The sequence below is a fragment of the Rhinolophus sinicus genome, chromosome 5, assembly GCF_057876585.1.
Source record: "Rhinolophus sinicus isolate RSI-liver-muscle chromosome 5, RSI-T2T, whole genome shotgun sequence".
Classification (NCBI taxonomy): domain Eukaryota; kingdom Metazoa; phylum Chordata; class Mammalia; order Chiroptera; family Rhinolophidae; genus Rhinolophus; species Rhinolophus sinicus.
Genome location: NC_142505.1, coordinates 7178596 through 7196071, shown reverse-complemented (window position 1 = coordinate 7196071; position 17476 = coordinate 7178596). Strand labels below are relative to the sequence as shown.

The following is a 17476-nucleotide window of genomic DNA, read 5'->3' as shown; positions in this document are numbered from 1 at the left end:
CCTCCTGTCGCTCCAACATGGCTCCCGGCCGCTGCGATGGTTCGTTCCACCTCCGCCCGAAGCTCCAAATCCGGTGGTACAGCCCGTCGCGCATGGCAGCTCTGACTATAGAAGCTGTTTCCGCCATCTTTATTAAGGGCAAAGTATAAGTGCTGCCCATGGTGCTGAACAGGGAGCGGAGGTTTGCGGCTCTTGGATCCACCCTTCCTGTTGGCGGCCACCGCCTTCACCCGCCTCTCCTTCTAGGGCGCTGCCCCAGCTCCGTCTCCCAGCCTTTCTTCCGCTTGCGGGTCTCTTGTCCCCCTTCCTGAGCACTAGTTCCGAACCCTGTCCCGGATTTTGTTCTGAAACTTTGGTGCACAGTGAGTGTACTCTTGACTGTTTGGCGGGGTGTGGGTACTATACGGAATGCTGGGGGCAGAGGGGATGATGGCTAGATGGGTACCTGGGGCGCCAGAAGCCCAAACAATAGCTTTAACTATTCGATCGGTGAGTTTTAGCTCATGAAATATGTCTCGACCCTTTCCTAGTTCGGAGTGCCCCTGCGGAGCAGGGCGGGAGGTGACCAGCCCGAGGTGGAAGCAGAGGCCAAACTGTCCTGCCTTGACGGCTCCGGGCGGTCTTCCAGGGCTGGGAGGCTCCTCCACTGGAGGCTAACCTTCCCCGCCCGAGTCGCGGGTCTCGAGTGCTTTGGGATGCCACGTGGAGGCCGGCATTGCCACACGGCTGCGGCCCGGGATCCTCCTTTCGCCCGCTATGACCGCGTCCCTTAACCCCTTGAAGGGACTAACGGAAGCTCCCTCCTCCTCCCGCGGTTCAATTCAGTTCTCCCCACGTTGCGCAACTCCTGGCACAAGTCGGTCCCGGCTGGCCAATGGGCAGGCGCCGCGGAATAGACGACACTGAATACGAGGGGGCGGTGGGTGAACGCAAAGCGTTCCAATCCGAATGTCGCCGTCTCTATTGGCACAATGGGAGGCTCCGCCCCGATGGCGGACTTATTGTCTGGAGGGAGGGGGCTCCACGGGTTCCAGGATAGCCCCGAGGGATGATAATCCAGGAAGCGCTCTAAGGGTTGGCCTGCAAAGGCAGCAGCGATCACTGACTGCAATGCCACGTGCAGAGGGTGCGGGCGTCCCAGGACCGAGAAAAGAGGAAGGAGTCAGGTCCGGGGCTTAGAACACCCCAAGGGGCGCGGCTCCTGCTTCCAACAAGTAGAGAACTTCGGGCTAAGGCCTCTGGCCCACCCCAAATGGTACATAGGACATCACCATCAACCAATCCGACGGCGCATTCTTTGGCCTCTGGACTGCTGTGTCTCCAGGAGGCGGAGTTCCCTCAAGTTTCACCTCCAGGGCGCCCCACGTGGCTACCGCGAGCCAGCGGATGGGCCAAAGTGTTGCCCTCTCCGGCCTCAGAATCTGAGGACCTAACGTTGGAGCTTTGCGCTGGATACATGGTCTGGGTTCCTACGGGCGTGAGGGTGGAACATCTACAGAGAGGCTGAAGGCGGGGAATTCCATTGGTTGGGTCCTAGTCATTGCAGGCTCTGGAAGAGGGAGGCGGAGAACGTGAGTTTGACTGTACACATGCCCTCTGGTTCCACAATCTAGGAGTGGAGGGCACAAAAATTTACAACAACGAAGGATGGAGACAGGCAGAGAACTAGGGGAATGCGTTCTGGGGTCCCAGAGGAGGCACCTGAGACACCTTAGCTCTCTGGAAAGGCTTCCCGCAGAAGATGCCTGAGTGGAGCCTTGAATGACCTAGAGGAGGTATCCTAGGTCTTGGAGGCTCTGTTGGCAAATGTGCAGAGATGTAAAGGGACCATGGCCGGAGGAAATCAAGCTCTGCTCTCTCCACTAGGGTTAGCACCGGGCTCAACTGGTGCTCCTTGTACAGACAAGACGGAGACCTCTCCTTGACACCCCTGACTTGCTACTGCAGATGGTTCTCTCTGGCTTCCTGCTGTTCCTGCCTTCACCGTTGTCCTCCCATTGCTGTCCTTCCCATTTGCACTCACCTCTATGCCTCACCCCCAGTGGCAGCTTCTAATGCCCCCTGTAAAGACAAACCCAAGTATTGGTGAGAGTTCCTCCAAGTCCAGCCTTGCCCCTACCTCCTAGGAACATAGCAAGACCCCTACATGGTTCATCTTCAGTCTCTTCTCATCGGCTCCAAGCCCAGAGACCTAGATTTGAGGTTGCTATGGGGCAGAGGGAGAGCAGGACAGAAGACCAGAGGGCAAAGTCTTGGCAGAAACTGCCCTCCAGGACATCTAGGCCTCTTTCCTCCTGCGTTGTCCTCCCTACCCTGTTTGCTCCCTCCTTCCTCCTAGTCAGGGGTACATTGCTGGAAGAGCAGGCCAGAAGATATGGCCAACCCATCCATCTCAAATTATCCAACAGTAGTTTGGTCTCACTAAGATCTCTAATCCATCATTCATCACTTCCTCGGTTCCTTGCCCTTACCACTAGCCTTATAGAATCCAGTCCTTTCACAACTCTCCTGCCCTACTCTTCCTAGACAAACATGCTGGGCTAAAATCTAACCCCACTTAAAACAGACTGTTTGTGAATCCCTCACCTCTGGAGCAGCAGAACATTGCTAGAGAAAAACATTCTACACTCATGAGCACAAGCCTAAATATTTATATAGGAGAGCTAAATAAAAAAAAAAAGATATGAGGTTTGGAAAGGAAAAAATATATAACTCATACTCAGACAACAGGATTGTGTATGTAAAAAAATCCAAAAGTACCTACAGATAAGTTGTTGAGTTAGTTTAGCAGTCATTGGACACACAAGGTCAATATGTAAAAAATCAGTTGTAATTGCTACATATCAGCAACAGCTAGAAAATGAAAAATTTTAAAATGATGTCATTTTACAATAGCATCAAGTAACATAAAAAGCCAGGATTAAATCTAATGAAACATGTGCAATGATTCTACACACACACACACACACACACACACAAATTGAAAGAATAAAGTCATAAATGAAGTGAAAAACTATGTTCAAATGTTGGAAGATTCAGTATTGTAAAGATGCCAATTGTTCCTAAATTGATATTTAATGCAACTCCAATAACAATCCATATATATACATATATATAAAACATAGTGTGTGTGTGTGTGTTCACGCACTGACAAAGTAGATTCTAAAATGTATGAGGGCTAGGAATACCCAAGACAGTCTTGAAGAAAATCAAAGTAGGACAACTTCCTCTACGGGATATCAAGAAAGCTACAAAACCTAAGACTGTCTGGTGCTGGTGTGAGAATAAACAGATAAGTGGAATAAAATCTAGAGAGAGGCATAAAGATATGTGGAGACTTGAATTCTGACAAGGGTGGCTCTTAAAAGCCCATAAGAGGAAGGGATGGGCTTGTCAATAAATGGTGCTGGCTCAGTTAGATATCTATGTAGAAAAAATGAAACGAGGCCCCCCCTTCATACTACCCACATAATCAATTCCAGATAGATTTTACATCTGAACAGGAAAGAACTTTTTGAAGAAAATACAGAAGCTCTAAATGAGTTAAGCAACGGTTTTTTAACAGGACACAAAATGCAGTAACCATAACACAAAATACTGAAAGACTGGATTACATTATAATTAAGGACTTCCTTTCATCACAAGATAACGTTAAGAATGAGAGAAGATATTGTAAGGTATACAACCTAAGGACTCATATCCTGAATACATACTATAAGTCCATAAAAGATAACCCAGCAGATGAGTGGGCAAGAGACTTGAACAAGCACTTTACAAAAGAGAAGATCCAAATAGATGGTGAACTAATGAAAAGGTGCTCAACATCTTTAGTTATCAGCGAAATACAAATTTAAAAATAAATATTATATCAGAATGACTAAAATAAAAATGACCAAGTTTTGGGAAAGATACGGAGGAGCTGGAACTCTGACACTACTGGAGCGTATGTTGGTACAATTACTTTGGAAAACTTTGGGAGTATCTGCCTGTGACCCTGCGATTATACTCTTGAGAACATAGCCCCCAATATAATGCATATGTGCAAAAAAAGACACGTATAACAATGTTACTGACAGCACTATGCATAAGACAAAAATTGGAAACAACTGAAAGCATCAACAGTGGATAAATGAGGGTATGTCCCCTACAACATTGGGAATGAAAGCACTGCAACCACGTACTATGACACAGATGAATCTCAAAAACGTAATGGTGAGTGAAAAAGCCAGACACAAGAGTTTATGATTTCACTTATACAAAGTTCAAAATCAGGCAAAATTTATCTGTAATTACCTTTAGGTACGAGGCCTGGGAAGAGGAGGGAGTTGGGGATTAAGAGGGGGTGCACAAGTGGACTTTGGGGATTGGTGGTGTTCTATTTCTTGACCTGGGTGATGGTTATATTAGCATTCTATTTCATAATTCATGAAGCTGTACTCTCTGTATACTCTACTTTTCAGTGTGATTCTTCCATAAAAACAAGAGAAAAAAGATTGTCCCCACCTAGTCGGAGCCTCATTCTGTATCTTTTGGGAACTGGGCAGGCAGGTGATCTTCACCCAGCCCCTTACCCTGGAGTTGCTGTATACACATGCAGCCTGTGGTCATTGGGGCATGTCCCACAGACATGGTGCCAGCACCCATTTCTAGTCCAGGAGTCAGCCCAAACCCCAGCCCTCATTGCCCCTCAAAATTTCTTGAGTTTTTTGTTGTTTTCTTAACCCCACCCAAATACTCCCCTTTGAGTGGCTTAGTTCTCTGCCTTTTCTCCTGCCTAGACACATCCCACACCTACTGTCATTCCAGGGTGTTCCCTGAGTTCTCCGGCTAATTCTTTCCCCAGATTGTGTTTGTAATCTTGTGTTGTGAGACCATCACCAAGGTGTTTGCTGAGGGGGTCCTGGAGTTCTGGGCCCCCTCAGAGTGTGTTTTTGCTCTCAGGGGCCAGCATTTATTTAACTTTGACAGCTGGCGCTCCTGCATCCTTTACAAACATGAGCAAGTGCCCCTGGGACAACTGTGTGGAAGCGGGGTGGGGGGCAGTAGCTTCTGGTCCTCCTGTCAAAGGCACCACACTCTTCATCATAGGTGCCAGCCCTGGGACAGATGGAACAGCAGAACCCAGCTCTTCCCACGAGGTCAGTGTATGCATCACAGGGAACAGAGAAGCCACAGAGGCTGTAAATATTCCTGCCTCAGCTTCCCGAGGACCTGTGCTTTCCTCTGAATTAGTTTCTCAGAATTGTGTTTGTCTGACATCAGCACTCCAATGAGAAACGAACCATGACTTGAAGTGTTTCATTGATTCTAGATGCAAAAGGGAGGCGGAATGCCTCCAGGATGAAGGGTGACCAGGTTGTACCACTGGGAGCTTTACCAGGGCCATTTTGTCAGCCCCTCCTCCAGGTGAGGCTGTGTGGTTAACTTTCTGAGTCAATAGTTAAGGATGGACGCCTCCCTATCAGCCTCCTGGGCTTTGTTCCCATGGGTTCCCTGGCACGTGTTCCTTCCTCCGCTTCCTAAGGACCAGTTTCCTGGCGACCCCATCCCTAGCCCTGGCCTCTCTGTGCTTCACTGCATGAGTCTTGTTGGGAGACTAATAGCCACGTCTTCAGCATCCTAGTGAGAAAAGAAGTCACGACCAAAGTCACAGTACCAGCGACTCTGGATGTATGGAATTGTGATAAGCATCATCTTGGATAAAAAATAAAGGGAACTAGGTGGCTGGATGGTTAGAGCAGTGCTCATAACACCAAGACCGCCAGTTCGATTCCCACATGGACCAGTGAACTGCACCCTCCACAACTAGATTGAAAACAATGACCTGACATGGAGCTGATGGGTCCTGGAAAAACACACTGTTCCCCAGTAATCCCCAATTAAAAAAAAAAAAAATACAGGGAACTGACGAAAACCACTCTGACTGGTGTCTGCCAGTGGGTTCTGTACTCTCCTCTCCCACTTACGGCAAGAGCTTTTAATGAAGTTTTTGCCAAACAGCCCCTAATTTCCTCTCAAACAGTAGTGCAAATCTAACCCCACTTGTTGAATCTTTATGCCCTACATAATTATCAAATTTCTGCTGAAGCAAAATGAGGAGATCTTGCTGGGCCCCCTGACAAGTGAGGAAGGGAAGCCGAGTGCATTCTGAGGCCAGAGCTGGGGTAGGGTTTCATTGGGGGTGGGGAGAGGGCATTCAAGGCAAAGAAAGATTTTTAAGTGAAGTGTGGAAGGGCAGTCACTTGCAAATGGACGAAAGGGCACTTGTTGGCTGTGGCCCAGAAGTGGGAACTCAGGGAAGAGAGGCTGGAACAGGACTCCAGGGACCCTGAAGGAGGCCTGTTGGGGACCATCACCTCCACGGATGGAGACCAGGGCAAGCTAGTGATGAGGTCCTGAGGCCCCAATGCCCCTGCCACCCTCTCCCATCACTGCCCAGGACCACACAGGGAAGCCTTCCCAGAGGCCTGTGATTTATTTCCAAAGGTGAGCTGCAGCACATAGGAAAATACACATGGCTTTTCAGTCTACATTTTTACAGAGAAAATAGATTTCTGTCATTGGCTTTCTCAGTGCCATCACCCCATTCTGTGAGGCTCAAGGATAGGCTGGCCTGCCTCCAAGATTCTGCTTTCAAAGCAGCAGCTTGGCCAAGACCCCTGGGGGTGGGAGTTGAGGGGGCAGCGACCCCCACGAAGGCTGGGGGAGCACACGAGCAGCACGTACTGCAAAGCTAAGGCAAAGAACAGAGCTGGCAGGGGGTCTCCCCTCCCCCCAAGGACATGGCTTGCTGAGGCCCAGGACACAGACGAGGCAGGGTGGGGGTGGGGGCTCTGGCCCCCACCTGGAGCAGCAGCTGGACTCTGAGTGCGCATGTGTACATGGGGGACAGGGAGACATGCTGAAGCAGCTACTGAGAGATGGAGGGGCTTCAGATCACACATTCCCTGTGCCCCAGCATCGCTCCCAGAATGTGGTCCCCAATCCTGTACTTGGCCCCTGGCATTAGCCCTACTTCAGGTGGGGGCCCTGCTCAAGTCCCTTCCATCTCCCACCCCCACACACGCTGTCAGTGCAAAACATTCTTAGGGCCAAGCCCCAAGGCCCCTGCACCCTGCCCAGGGCTGCAGGGAAGGGAGGAAAGGAAGGTGCTAGCTGGGGGCCTCGCCCAGCTCCGGGAACTCCTTGCACATCTCTCGGACAATCATGCGATCCATCTGGCACTGGGGTGAGGCATCCTCCTCGGTCAGGATGCGCCGCAGTGTGGCCTGCAGGTCAGGGAGCCGGTGACGGTGCTGCAGGTAGGGCGTGGAGCGGACCACGGCGTGCATCAGTGAGAGGTACTCCATGCGCAGCTGGGGGAAGAGCAGGCAAGCTCAGGGACAGACCAGCACTGCCTCACGGCAGCCACACAAACCAGCTCACACCAGCGAAAGTCTGGGTCGCGTCCCCCGCACCCAGAATGTACTTGGCACACAACCGGACCTTTGATAGTTGTCGAGTAAGTAAGTAAGTGAATGAATGAATCAGCCCAGACTTAGTCAGTCCTAGAGTGTGGCTGGCCCGAGGGAGTCCTGGCTCAGAGAGGTGGCAAGGAGAAGAGGAGCCCTGGCCTCCTTTAATGCTGGGCCCTCGCGGCGCCCGTCTGTAGTCACAGGCCCTCTGCTTCTCACCCTGGAAGATCTCATTCGCACCCATTGCTTTTAATGTGACCCAAACTCATACCCCCGGCCTAGGCCTCTCCTGTGAGCCCCGGGTGAGAATACGCAGCCACCCACTTGCCACCTCCTGCATAGCTCCGACCTCAAACACCTATGTCCACCATCACACTCATAACCTTCCCCATCTTCCCAAAGCAGAAGGCGTTCTCATGCAGGTGTCCTTTTGGATTAGTCTCTCCCCACACCCCGAGCTCAACCCATCACCGAGACCTGCCCATTATCTTACCTTCTACATATGCCCTGAATCCATCTCCAATCCCCCTCCGCCCCAACTCTCCCTCCCAGCACCTCAGGTTAAAGAGCTCCAACCGCCCTCCACTCAGACACCCAAGCTGCTCCTTGCCCTCACTGAGACCCCCCAATCCCTGACCTGACCCCAGCATTTTCTCTCAGTCTGTGCCCCTCCCCAGCCCTCATTTCTCTCTTTACCTTTGATTAGAGGAGACAATATCAAAACCAGCGTTAGGCAGCATCGCCCTACTGACTCCCAGCCCTGGTCAGACCTAAGTGCCTGCAAATGAAATGCTGGAGTCCAAACAGCAGACATCTGCAGAGCCGTGTGCAAGCCTCCACCTCATTCCCTACCACAGACCTCCGCCGGACAGACAGCCACTCCCTGGGACTACCGCCACTTTCTCGGTTCTGTTCGCTGCCCCATGAAGCACCACTGCCCACCTTCTCTGTTTTCCAAACCTAGACTGCCCGGTCAGCTGGCCTTGTGCTTCATGGTGAAAACAAGCAATCTTCCCGAAAGCCCTGTCTTCTCTCGGCATCTGCATCTCCTCTGTTCCTACTGGAATGAACTGCCCTGGCTCCTGCCAGGGGCCATCCCCTGACGATGTGGGCCCAAACCCTCCCCCCACTGCCTCATCCCTTGCTTTCAGCCATGGCCCCCTCTCCGCAACACATGAGCCCCTTCTCTATGCTTTCTGGTTGGTCCCCTCTGGCTCAGAGACGTGCATCACCATCTCCCACCTTAAAACACTCTCCCTAACCCTATGTCTCCGGCCAGCAACCCCCCCTTTTGCTGCTCTGCTTCACAGAAACTCACACGCATTGTCTCCATTGACTTCTTCCAACCCCCGTCTAGTTTTACTCCCTTCCAACTTCAAATGCTCTCTTAAACTTTCCACTCAGACTCTCTTGCTTCCATTCCAGACGTGACATGTCAGTCACCACTGACCTCTGTGTGGCACAACCAATGGCCAATTCTCAGCCCTCATCTTACTCAGGCTCCTAACTGTGGAGATGGCTCATCTCTCTCCTCCTCTAAACACATGGCTTTGGGCTCCTGTTCGCTTGGTTTTCCTCCTGGGTTTCTCCCTACTTGCTGTACTGGGCCCCGGACTGAGGTCTGAGCTTCCTTGTGACCCGCCCATTACCGTTCCCTAGGTGATCGCCCTGTCACAGGCTTCCTACCACATCAATGCACAGACAACCGCAAAGCTGTCTCTCCAGTCTCGACTCCTGCCTCCCTGCCGTCCTCTGTACCTGGATGTCTAGCAGGCATCTTCTCAACCTTGACACATCAAAACACAGCTGTCTTTCCCAAAGGCTCCTCCCCATCTCAGCAATCTGCACTCCATCCACCTGGTTGCTCAGACAGATGTGGCAGCGAGCTCTGCCAGACCGACTTCCAACACACCCAACCCGGAGCCCTTCCCCCTCCGCGTCCGGCCCCTGACAGCTGGCCCCTGACAGCTGCGGCTGCTTCCTCACGCCTCCGCTTCTGTTGTGCCCGCTCCCATCGTCACCATTCCGTCTGGGATGCGCATCAGGTCACTCCCCCTTCCTCGGGCTGCAGCTCAACACCTCACTTGCTCTTCCCTCACCTCCCACTGCTCCCTCCAGACCACCCACCTCCACATCGCCTCACAGCGGCTCCTGTGGGTCCTGGTACACCCATCACAGCTCCTGTGTGGCCTCCCACACCTCATCTCCAGTGTTGTCTCCTCCCATTTTGGGGATGGGGATGAGCGTCCCCATCCCCCATCTCCAGTGTCATGTCCCCCATTTTCAGTTTCGACACAGCTACCGTCCCCGCTGCAGCCACCTCCCAGCACCTTGTCTCCAGGCGACAGGTCCGCGATGTGCCGCACGGTGATGTCTATGAGGACCATCATATCTGTGTGGTAGAAGATGGCAGCCGTGGTGGGGCTGGCAAACACATCCTGCAGGAACTTGAGGATGGAGTGCGGCGGCTGCGGCTCGTGCTTGAAGATGCGCACGGGGTCATCTAGGAGGCGGGGCAAGAGGCCTCAGGGCGGTCCTCAGAGGGGCCCCAGAGCCACCCAGGGAGGGATGGGGGTCATGGAGTCACAGGACAGCGAAGTGGCACCCCCAGATTCCGGGGCCCTCACCCCCTCTGTTCAGGAGCAAGAGCAGCTTCTCGGAGAAGATCTTGACATTGGTGTGCTTGCTCAGTGCGGCCATGATGACGTTCTGGTCGGGGGCTGAGGAAGGACATGGGTGGAGGCGTGAGCACAGGTGCTAAGCCTGGAGAGCCCCCAGCTGGTCAGCCACCTCCCGGCCGGGCCCGACCCCCAGCCCCACCTGGCAGGTGCAAGTTGAGAGCCAGAAGCAGGTTCATGCACAGATCCGGCAGCTGCTCTGTAGTGTCCAAGGGCAGCCCGTCCTCCACGATGCTCAGCAGAAACTGGGCGAAGGGTGTGCCCAGGTGCTCTGGGAAGGGAGCACATGGAAGTCTGCAGCCCCACTCCCCTCCCCCACACCACCCAGCCTCCCAGGATTTCTGTGAGCCCTGGAGACACCCAGTCCTTGTCACCCAGGCTATGGCCAGTGGGTCCCCAGGCCCTCAGGCCATGGGTCCAAGCTCTAGCTGGCTCTGCGCTCCCCACAGTAAGCTGGTCAGCAACCAGCCTTCTTACCATAGTGCGCGTACGGCACTGCCTCCCCCATGGAGAAGACCATGGCCAGGATGAGGGCGGAATAACAGAGTTTCTGGTGGTCTGGGGGGGCAAGGCAGGCAGTCAGAGCCCCTCAGGATGGTGGGAACCCCCCCAGAGGGCAGGAAACTCCCCTCGCCTCACCCTGCGTGTCTGTCTGCATGTCCCGTGCCAGCTCCACAGGCAGCACAGATGACACGAGTGTGGAGATGATGGCTGCATCCAGGCTGCACATGGCACCAAAGCACTTGAGGAGCAGCAGCCGCAGGGACACCCGGTGCTCCTGGCAGGGGACCGTTTGCTCAGTGCCTGGAACTCCCACATCGACCCAGGTCCTTCCATGCTCCCTCCCCTCTGTCTCGCACATACCATTTGGTAGTAGGCCACCAAGGCCAACACAGACTCAAACTCGTTTCTCTTACACATTTTCTTGCAAACTTCAGGGTCTGCGTCAGTCTGTGGGGAGGAGGAAGTGTGAAAGTCACTCAGTGTGAGCCGTGCGGCCACACGTGAGTAAACTAAGTACAGGGAGGGGAGACTCCTGAGCACTAGAAGATGGTGCAGGGTGAGGGTGCTGCTCTGGATACTGGGGACAGCTGTGGGCCCCGCCCCGCACCAGAATGTGCAGCAGCTCCTCCAGGTAGCAACGGATGACACCCTCATCCTCGTACAGGGCCCAGCTGCGCTGCTGGGCATCATCCTTCCGCCGAGCCAGGTCTGTGAAGATCACCTCCAGCCGCTGCTGGTCATGGCAGACCTGCCCTGAGGGCAGGGCAGTGCTCAGGTCCTGGGGGAGGGCAAGGCATGGCTCAGCACACTCCCTGCCCATCACCATCTCCAGGAAGCCCCCAAGGCCTGGAGCGCAACCCACACCGAGGTCATGGGCATGAGCTCTAGGCCGGCATCTGGCAAGGGGCCCTGGCCTCACCTACCACAGCTGCCCCTAGTCAGTATCCTCCTAGGACCTGTGAGGGGGCCACACTTGGGTTCTCTCACCTCCTCCCCAATGCTCCCCCTTAAGCTCCCACTCAAGACCTGTTCCCGTGACCCATCCCTCAACGTCACGGCTTCCAAAGGCACTAGCCCGGTTCTATTTCCCTCTCCAAGTAACTCCACCGCCCACAGTCCTGATAACCTCCTGGGACAGGTTTCTGCATAAAACGCATGAGAGGTGTTTTCTAGCAACTTGCCTGTCACCCCAGACCTGGATAATCCTCCATGAGGAGAGTCATGGACTGTCACTGCCTGAATGAGACTCTGACACCCCACCCTCCAACCCGAGCTGCAGGAGCCCTGGAGGTCCCCTGGCCTCTCTGGCCCCCACTGTGTAGACTGGGTTTGTTGCCCTCTGATCCTGCTCCCTGACCAGTGCCCACCCCAGGATGCCCACACCTCACTCACGTTTGAGTCAGCACTTAGGCCTCCATCATAGCTCTCGAAGCACCCATTTCTCTCCACTGCCAAGGTCAGCAAGGCACTGCCCTCACTCATGCCCTATGTCCATTCCTTCCCTGCAGCCAGAGACAACTCTTGGCCACCCACATCTGGTCTCACCTGTCACCTGCCCCAGGTCTCACTTCCTCCCACCCCACTTGTTCCCTCACTCCCTGTGACCCAGCCACGCTGGCCTTGTCCCACTTCCTCCTGTGAGCCAAGCTTGGTCCTGCCTCATGCTCTTTGTCCAGGCTGAGCCCCTGCCTGGCACGATCTTCCTCCCTCTCTCCTTCAGGGATCAGCTCAAACGTTACCCAGCACCCAGAATAATGGAAGCCCAGAGCCGGAGATCAACAAATACCTGTCACGTAAAGGCTGGACACCAGTGTGAGGGTGGGAATGGGGCAGGGGTGGCAGGACGGCCGGAGGATGGGGAGGCCCCTGGCCCTGCTGCCCACCCTCACCTTGCCTTCTACCAGCGAGAGGAGGACCTGCTCCATGATAGGTGAGCTGGCTGGCACGGAGGCCTGGATGTGGCCCACCACAACGCCAATGGCCACGCGGCATAGCTCGTGGCTCAGGCCGGTGTTTCTCCGCACGAGCTCCATCAGCTCTGCCCCGATGGTCTTGGGCACAGCTGTCTCCGCCACCGCCTTCTCCTCTGTGGTCCCGAGGCTCAGCGCACCCAGGCCCTCTAGCTCATCAGGGGCCGAGGTTGTATCTGCTACCTCCTCTGTAGGGGATTCAGCGGCTGGCACCTTGGAGGGAGGGGGCTGAGCCTGGGACACAGTGGTATGGGTGCCTCGTCGGGGTACAGGTGGGGGGGTGGGTGAGCAGCTGGGACCTGGCTCAGATGAGCTGGAGGCAGTGTAGATCGTGTCAAGGGAGGTGCTGCTGACTGAGGAGCCACTGGACACAGAACTGCCCCCGGATAGCGTGGTGTTGCGGCCGCCTGTGGGCAGAGTGGACACTGTGCTAGGGCAGTCCCCTGGGGGCCCCTACCCCTCCAAGCCCAGAGCTCCTGTCCCCTAGTACAGGACCTAATTCTTCTGCCAGATCCTCCCTACCAGGCCAAGCCCCAGTTGCCCCACCATATGCCATCTTCCCGCCAAGCCTGGCACCTCCAACTCCCTAACACAGCAGAACGACCATTCCAAGCACAGGGGCCCTCCCATCCTCCCAACCCCGCCTTCTCACCACTCCCCGAGGCCACCAGGGCCTCACGATCTCGGCGCTTCACAGGTGGGGGTGGTGTGGCAGGTGCTGCTCGGCGAGGCTGTGGTGGGATCTGGGAGAACACAAGTGGGACCTGAGAGGACAGGCTGCCATGTGGGGAGCCAGCCTGGCTAGGGCCCTGAGCTCCCCGCAGGCTCTGCGCTATATCGCTGACCCGAGGGGACCCTTTGAGCTTCTGGACAAAGCCTTAGGCCCCATCCACGCCCTCCCCCAGGATGTTCTCACCATGTACCTGGTAGAGGCCTCCGTCTGCCCCAAGATACTCAGAACTGGGCAGGCTGTGCTGCCGCTCGAACCCAGCTCGACACACCCCATTGGGCTGCCTGGCAGCAGCGGCATCCAGATGGTGGTCACTGGTGGACGGGGTCATAGCTGCAGGGCTGGAGGCGGAGGGGCCCCTGCGGGACAAAGTCTCTTTCCGGTGGTAGATTAGCTTCCTGATGAAGGGCCAGCGAGATTATTGGGGGTGTTACCTCACACTTGCCCTGTGGAATGCTGGGCCTCCCACAGCCCAGGCCACTCCCACCTCCCTCATACTCCGCTCCACTCTGCACCATCACCAACCCTGCCCTCTGTGCCTCCGGGTGCCCACTGAAGGAGCCCACCCCACATGCTACCTGGGAGGTGCCCTCCACACTCACTGGAGGACCCCGCGCTGCTCCAGGCTGTACTTGCCACCATCCCGCATGGCTGCATTGTGCACGGCCTCAATGGCCCGGTCAATGGCTTGGAGGACATCCTGCTCCAGGCCCTGAGAGGAGGGGGAAGGGTGGACAGTAGAGCTGGGGGCCAAGTGAGGCTACTGAGCCCAGGCCTAGCCCAGGATGGAGCCCGGGGCAGACAGAGGACCACTGCAGCTGAAGCCTGGAATACTAGATGTGAACGCAGAAAGCTGAGTTAGACTATGAAACGGGGTTCTCAAACTGCGTCACTCGGGGAGCTGGGGCATGGCATAGTGGTGCCCGCTCAGGATTTTACCCCATAATAAGAGTCTCTGAAAACCAGAGGCCTAGAGCCAAAACACAGCCCAGGGACCCGCAGCTTGAGGCCAGGAGTACACACCTAGTTCATTCCCAGGCTTGACTCAGCTCAGGCCGAGCGGCCAGCAGGCAGCCTCCACTGCCTGGAACCCTTAACAAATCCCCCTGGATCTTGCTGATCCTTCACAAAACCAAGGTCACTGCAGAACAGCCCTGTCCTCAGAGAGTCTTCTGCAGGCCTTAGTGGCTGAGGACGGGCAAGGAGAGCTCCTCTCCCCACCACTGCTGCCAGCCCTCATCCCTATCCCTCCTCAAGCTGTTCCAGGAATCTTCCAGACCTGCCCCAAGAAGCAGCGGTTCTTGGTGGCAAAGGATGGATGTGAGAAAGGGGCCTGGCCCCTGCCTCAGATTCTGTGTTGCCATCCCCAGAAACTCAGGGGTCCAATCTACCCAGCCTGCCTGGCATGGGGTGGGGAGTAGCGGGGTGGCAGCTGTGGAACCAGCCAGCCTTACCCCTCCCCTGTGCCTGGCACACATGGTCCATCGGGCTACACAGGAGCCTCAGAACTGAGGTGATGTCATTCCAGAGCAGGTTTGAAAAGCTTCCCTGACAGGGACAGACAGATGGACACAGAGGTTAGCAAAGCCCTGCAGGTAGCATCGGGTGTGCCAGAGTGCAGGGAGACAGGAGACAGAAAGACACCCATACACACAGAAAGTAAGAAAGACAGAGAGGGGGGGGGCGGGGAGAGATAGGCAGAGGGAGACAACGCAGAAAGAAATTGAGAGCCGGAGACAGAGACAGGGAGAGAGTTGGAGGAAGAAAGACACACACAGGTGGAGAGTCAGAATGACACAGAGATAGAGAGAGTTAGGGAGACTGAGGCAGGGAGATATGCAGAAAGAAACCAATACAGAGAACACGGCAGCTCTCTACCTTCCCCAAAAATCCAGCCCTAGCGGCCCTGGCTTGGGGAGGGGACTCACAGGCCCCTGTGGAAGCGGCAGGGACTTTCCTCAGAGGCCTCCAACAACCCTCCAGGCCAAGAGGCTGGGTCTGATATGCTCTCTCTAGCCCAGCCGCCCTGATGACCAGCACTCCTCACTGTCACTCCAGGCACTCCGAGATGGATGGGATCGGGCTGAGGGTCCAGGGCCCAGGGCCCATCCCCTCTGGTAAAATCAGAGGACAGCTCCAAATTTATCCTGTTATTTCTGTCCTGAACTGGGCTGGGACAGGATGGGGCAGGGGTACCTGGCACAGGCCAGCCTTGGAGACTCAAGGCCTTCCTTCCCACTGTGGTAAGAATAGAACAGCTGGAGACACTGCACCCAGCCCCCACAGCAGGACTATACTGGGGAAACAGGAACTGGGGCTGCAGCCTCCATTGGAAGGAAATGGGGCCATAGTCAGACCAGTGGGAGCCATGGGGAGGTCTCATTTCCTCACAATGGGAGCAGTCCCCACTCCAGGAAAAGGAGGGATGGAGTTCCCTTACTTTCTGAGAAAGGAAATCTGAAAAGTCAGGACCTGAGGCTTGGGGGGTGGGGGTGGGGGTAGGGGAAGTAGTGCCAGGAAATGTCAGCAGGGGCTGGGATCCTTGGTTCAAAGTAGGTGGGTGAGTGGTCTTAGGAAGAGCTTGGAAGGTGGCTGAATACAGGGTAGTGAAAGATACTGAGGTCTCAGGGCTTTGGGGGGGTCATATAGGGGATGGGGGTGCCTATGGCTCCAGGGTCCAAGTTAGAGGGTGAGGACATGGAGGGTGGCTGGGGAAATAGGTGGTGTCCAGCGTGGCCAGGTCTCAGTGGAGTAAGCAATGGCTCCAGTTGGGGGTCTGAGGGTGGAAATCAAGAGTGTGGAATCCTGGAGACCCTAAGATTAAGGGTCTGGAGTCTCAGGGATCTGAGGAACTGGTCAGAATTCGGTGGGGCTGGAATCTCAGGGCTGACTCTTGAACTCTATTCAGATGGGGGTTCAGATATTCGGTCCTAATGGGACTGGGATCCCAAGGAATCTCGTCCCAGAATTAGGCTTTTGGAAGGTCTGGCGTCCTCAGAGTTGGCTGTCAAGGGCCTGGTCTTATGTAGGGGTGCGAACTCTTGGGGTGCCAGTCCTCGTGGGTCTGGGGTCTCAGGGTCAGGTTCTCAAACTCCCTATCTGCTGAGGTCCCGGTGGGCCTGGGGTTCCGGGGTCAGTCCTGCAAGCCTGTAATGGGGCCCACCTTAGGGGTCCACGGAGGCCCGGCGGAGAGGAGCACACTCACCTGCAGGCGGCGCAGGTAGGCGGGCGGCACGTAGCCCGTCTCGCCACTGCGCGCCCGCGCCGCCAGCCACCAGTGCGCGCTGCTGCGCTCCAGCACCAGGAAGGTCTCGCCTGCCGCGAACGCCAGTGCGTTGGGCTCCGCCGAGCGGAACGCGTACAGCGCGCGGTACATGGGGCCGAACAGGGCCGCGATGGGGCAGGCAAGGCGGCCGGGGCTGCGGAACCAGGTCGCCAGGCCGCGAGCGCCGCGGCCGCCCGCCCCGTGACACATGACGCGTGCGCGCGCCCGCCCGCCGTAGCCCCGCCCCCTAATGTGTCGGCCCACGCACGCAAGCGCAGCGCCCCCTGGCGGCCCCAAGCGGCTCGAGAGTCCGCCGTCTCTTCGGCCCCCGGCGTCTCCAACTCCAGGTCTCTGGCTCCTCGCCCCAGTCCCCTCCCCAGGGCCCCAGCCTTAGTTTCTCCTGCCCGGCCCTCATGTCCCCCGCTCAAGCCCAAGTGCTGCGGCCCGTCCTACCTCCCGAAGGAGCGCTCGGCCGGCAGTCCAACGGCAGAGCCTGTGTCCCGCGCATCCCTGCCACCTCGGGGGGGTGGGTCCCGACCTAACAGTAAGGACGGCTACCCCATGAGGGTAATCCAGTTGGGTCTCGCTATTCCGACACCTGGAAGCGCCCGCGGAGGCCGGGTCTCCTCGGTGTTTTTTAGGTTTCATGACTCCTCTTCACCAAGTGCCAGCTCCATCCAGCCGCATTCCTAGCCAGTGGTGCGCAGTAGGGAGCAAGAGTGAGGAGGGGGCCGTACGGACGGAAACCAGGTAGGGCCCGCATTCTCGCTCCTCACCCAGCCTCCTCTCTTCTGCCACTAGCTGCTTCTCTCTTCCTAGCGTGCGTCTTTGCGTGGTCTGCTTCCTCTGCCTGGGACACAACACGCACTTCCCTC

The 17476-nt window shown here is 55.9% G+C and overlaps 1 protein-coding gene and 1 long non-coding RNA gene across 4 annotated transcripts; one reads left to right on the top strand and one right to left on the bottom strand.

Annotated features, from left to right (window-relative positions):
* The first annotated feature begins 3 nt into the window (after positions 1-3).
* LOC141567156 (uncharacterized) lies at positions 4-4498 on the top strand. Its single transcript, XR_012489571.2, has 2 exons — positions 4-362; positions 531-4498. It is a non-coding gene; the product is annotated as an uncharacterized LOC141567156 (long non-coding RNA).
* A 1962-nt stretch (positions 4499-6460) lies between these two features.
* On the bottom strand, positions 6461-17367 carry NCKIPSD (NCK interacting protein with SH3 domain). Of its 3 annotated transcripts, none has more exons than XM_074312386.2 (13): positions 17055-17367; positions 13939-14048; positions 13530-13734; positions 13259-13349; positions 12526-13013; positions 11244-11414; positions 10997-11083; positions 10772-10910; positions 10610-10690; positions 10275-10403; positions 10082-10174; positions 9785-9957; positions 6461-7355 (listed from the first exon to the last, which is right to left on the bottom strand). In XM_074312386.2, the coding sequence occupies exons 1-13, from the start codon at positions 17247-17249 to the stop codon at positions 7152-7154; spliced, it is 2166 nt and encodes a 721-aa protein (XP_074168487.1). In that variant the 5' UTR covers positions 17250-17367; the 3' UTR covers positions 6461-7151. The 3 variants fall into 3 exon arrangements, with proteins under 3 accessions (XP_074168487.1, XP_019579480.2, XP_019579481.2); XM_019723921.3 differs by lacking the exon at positions 17055-17367 and adding an exon at positions 16542-16823; XM_019723922.3 differs by lacking the exon at positions 17055-17367 and adding an exon at positions 16542-16807 and having other exon boundaries at positions 13915-14048.
* Positions 17368-17476: the final 109 nt, after the last annotated feature.

Excerpts from the sequence above, each read along its gene's own strand:
- NCKIPSD (XM_019723921.3), bottom strand. The coding sequence starts at position 16,811 with ATGTGTCACGGGGCGGGCGGCCGCGGCGCTCGCGGCCTGGCGACCTGG. Across the intron at positions 11,415-12,525 it reads TCTCGCTGGTAGAAGGCAAG|GACCTGAGCACTGCCCTGCC; the intron begins GTGAGGGTGGGC and ends GCCCTCCCCCAG. Across the intron at positions 10,404-10,609 it reads AGTGCCGTACGCGCACTATG|AGCACCTGGGCACACCCTTC; the intron begins GTAAGAAGGCTG and ends CTCCCTTCCCAG.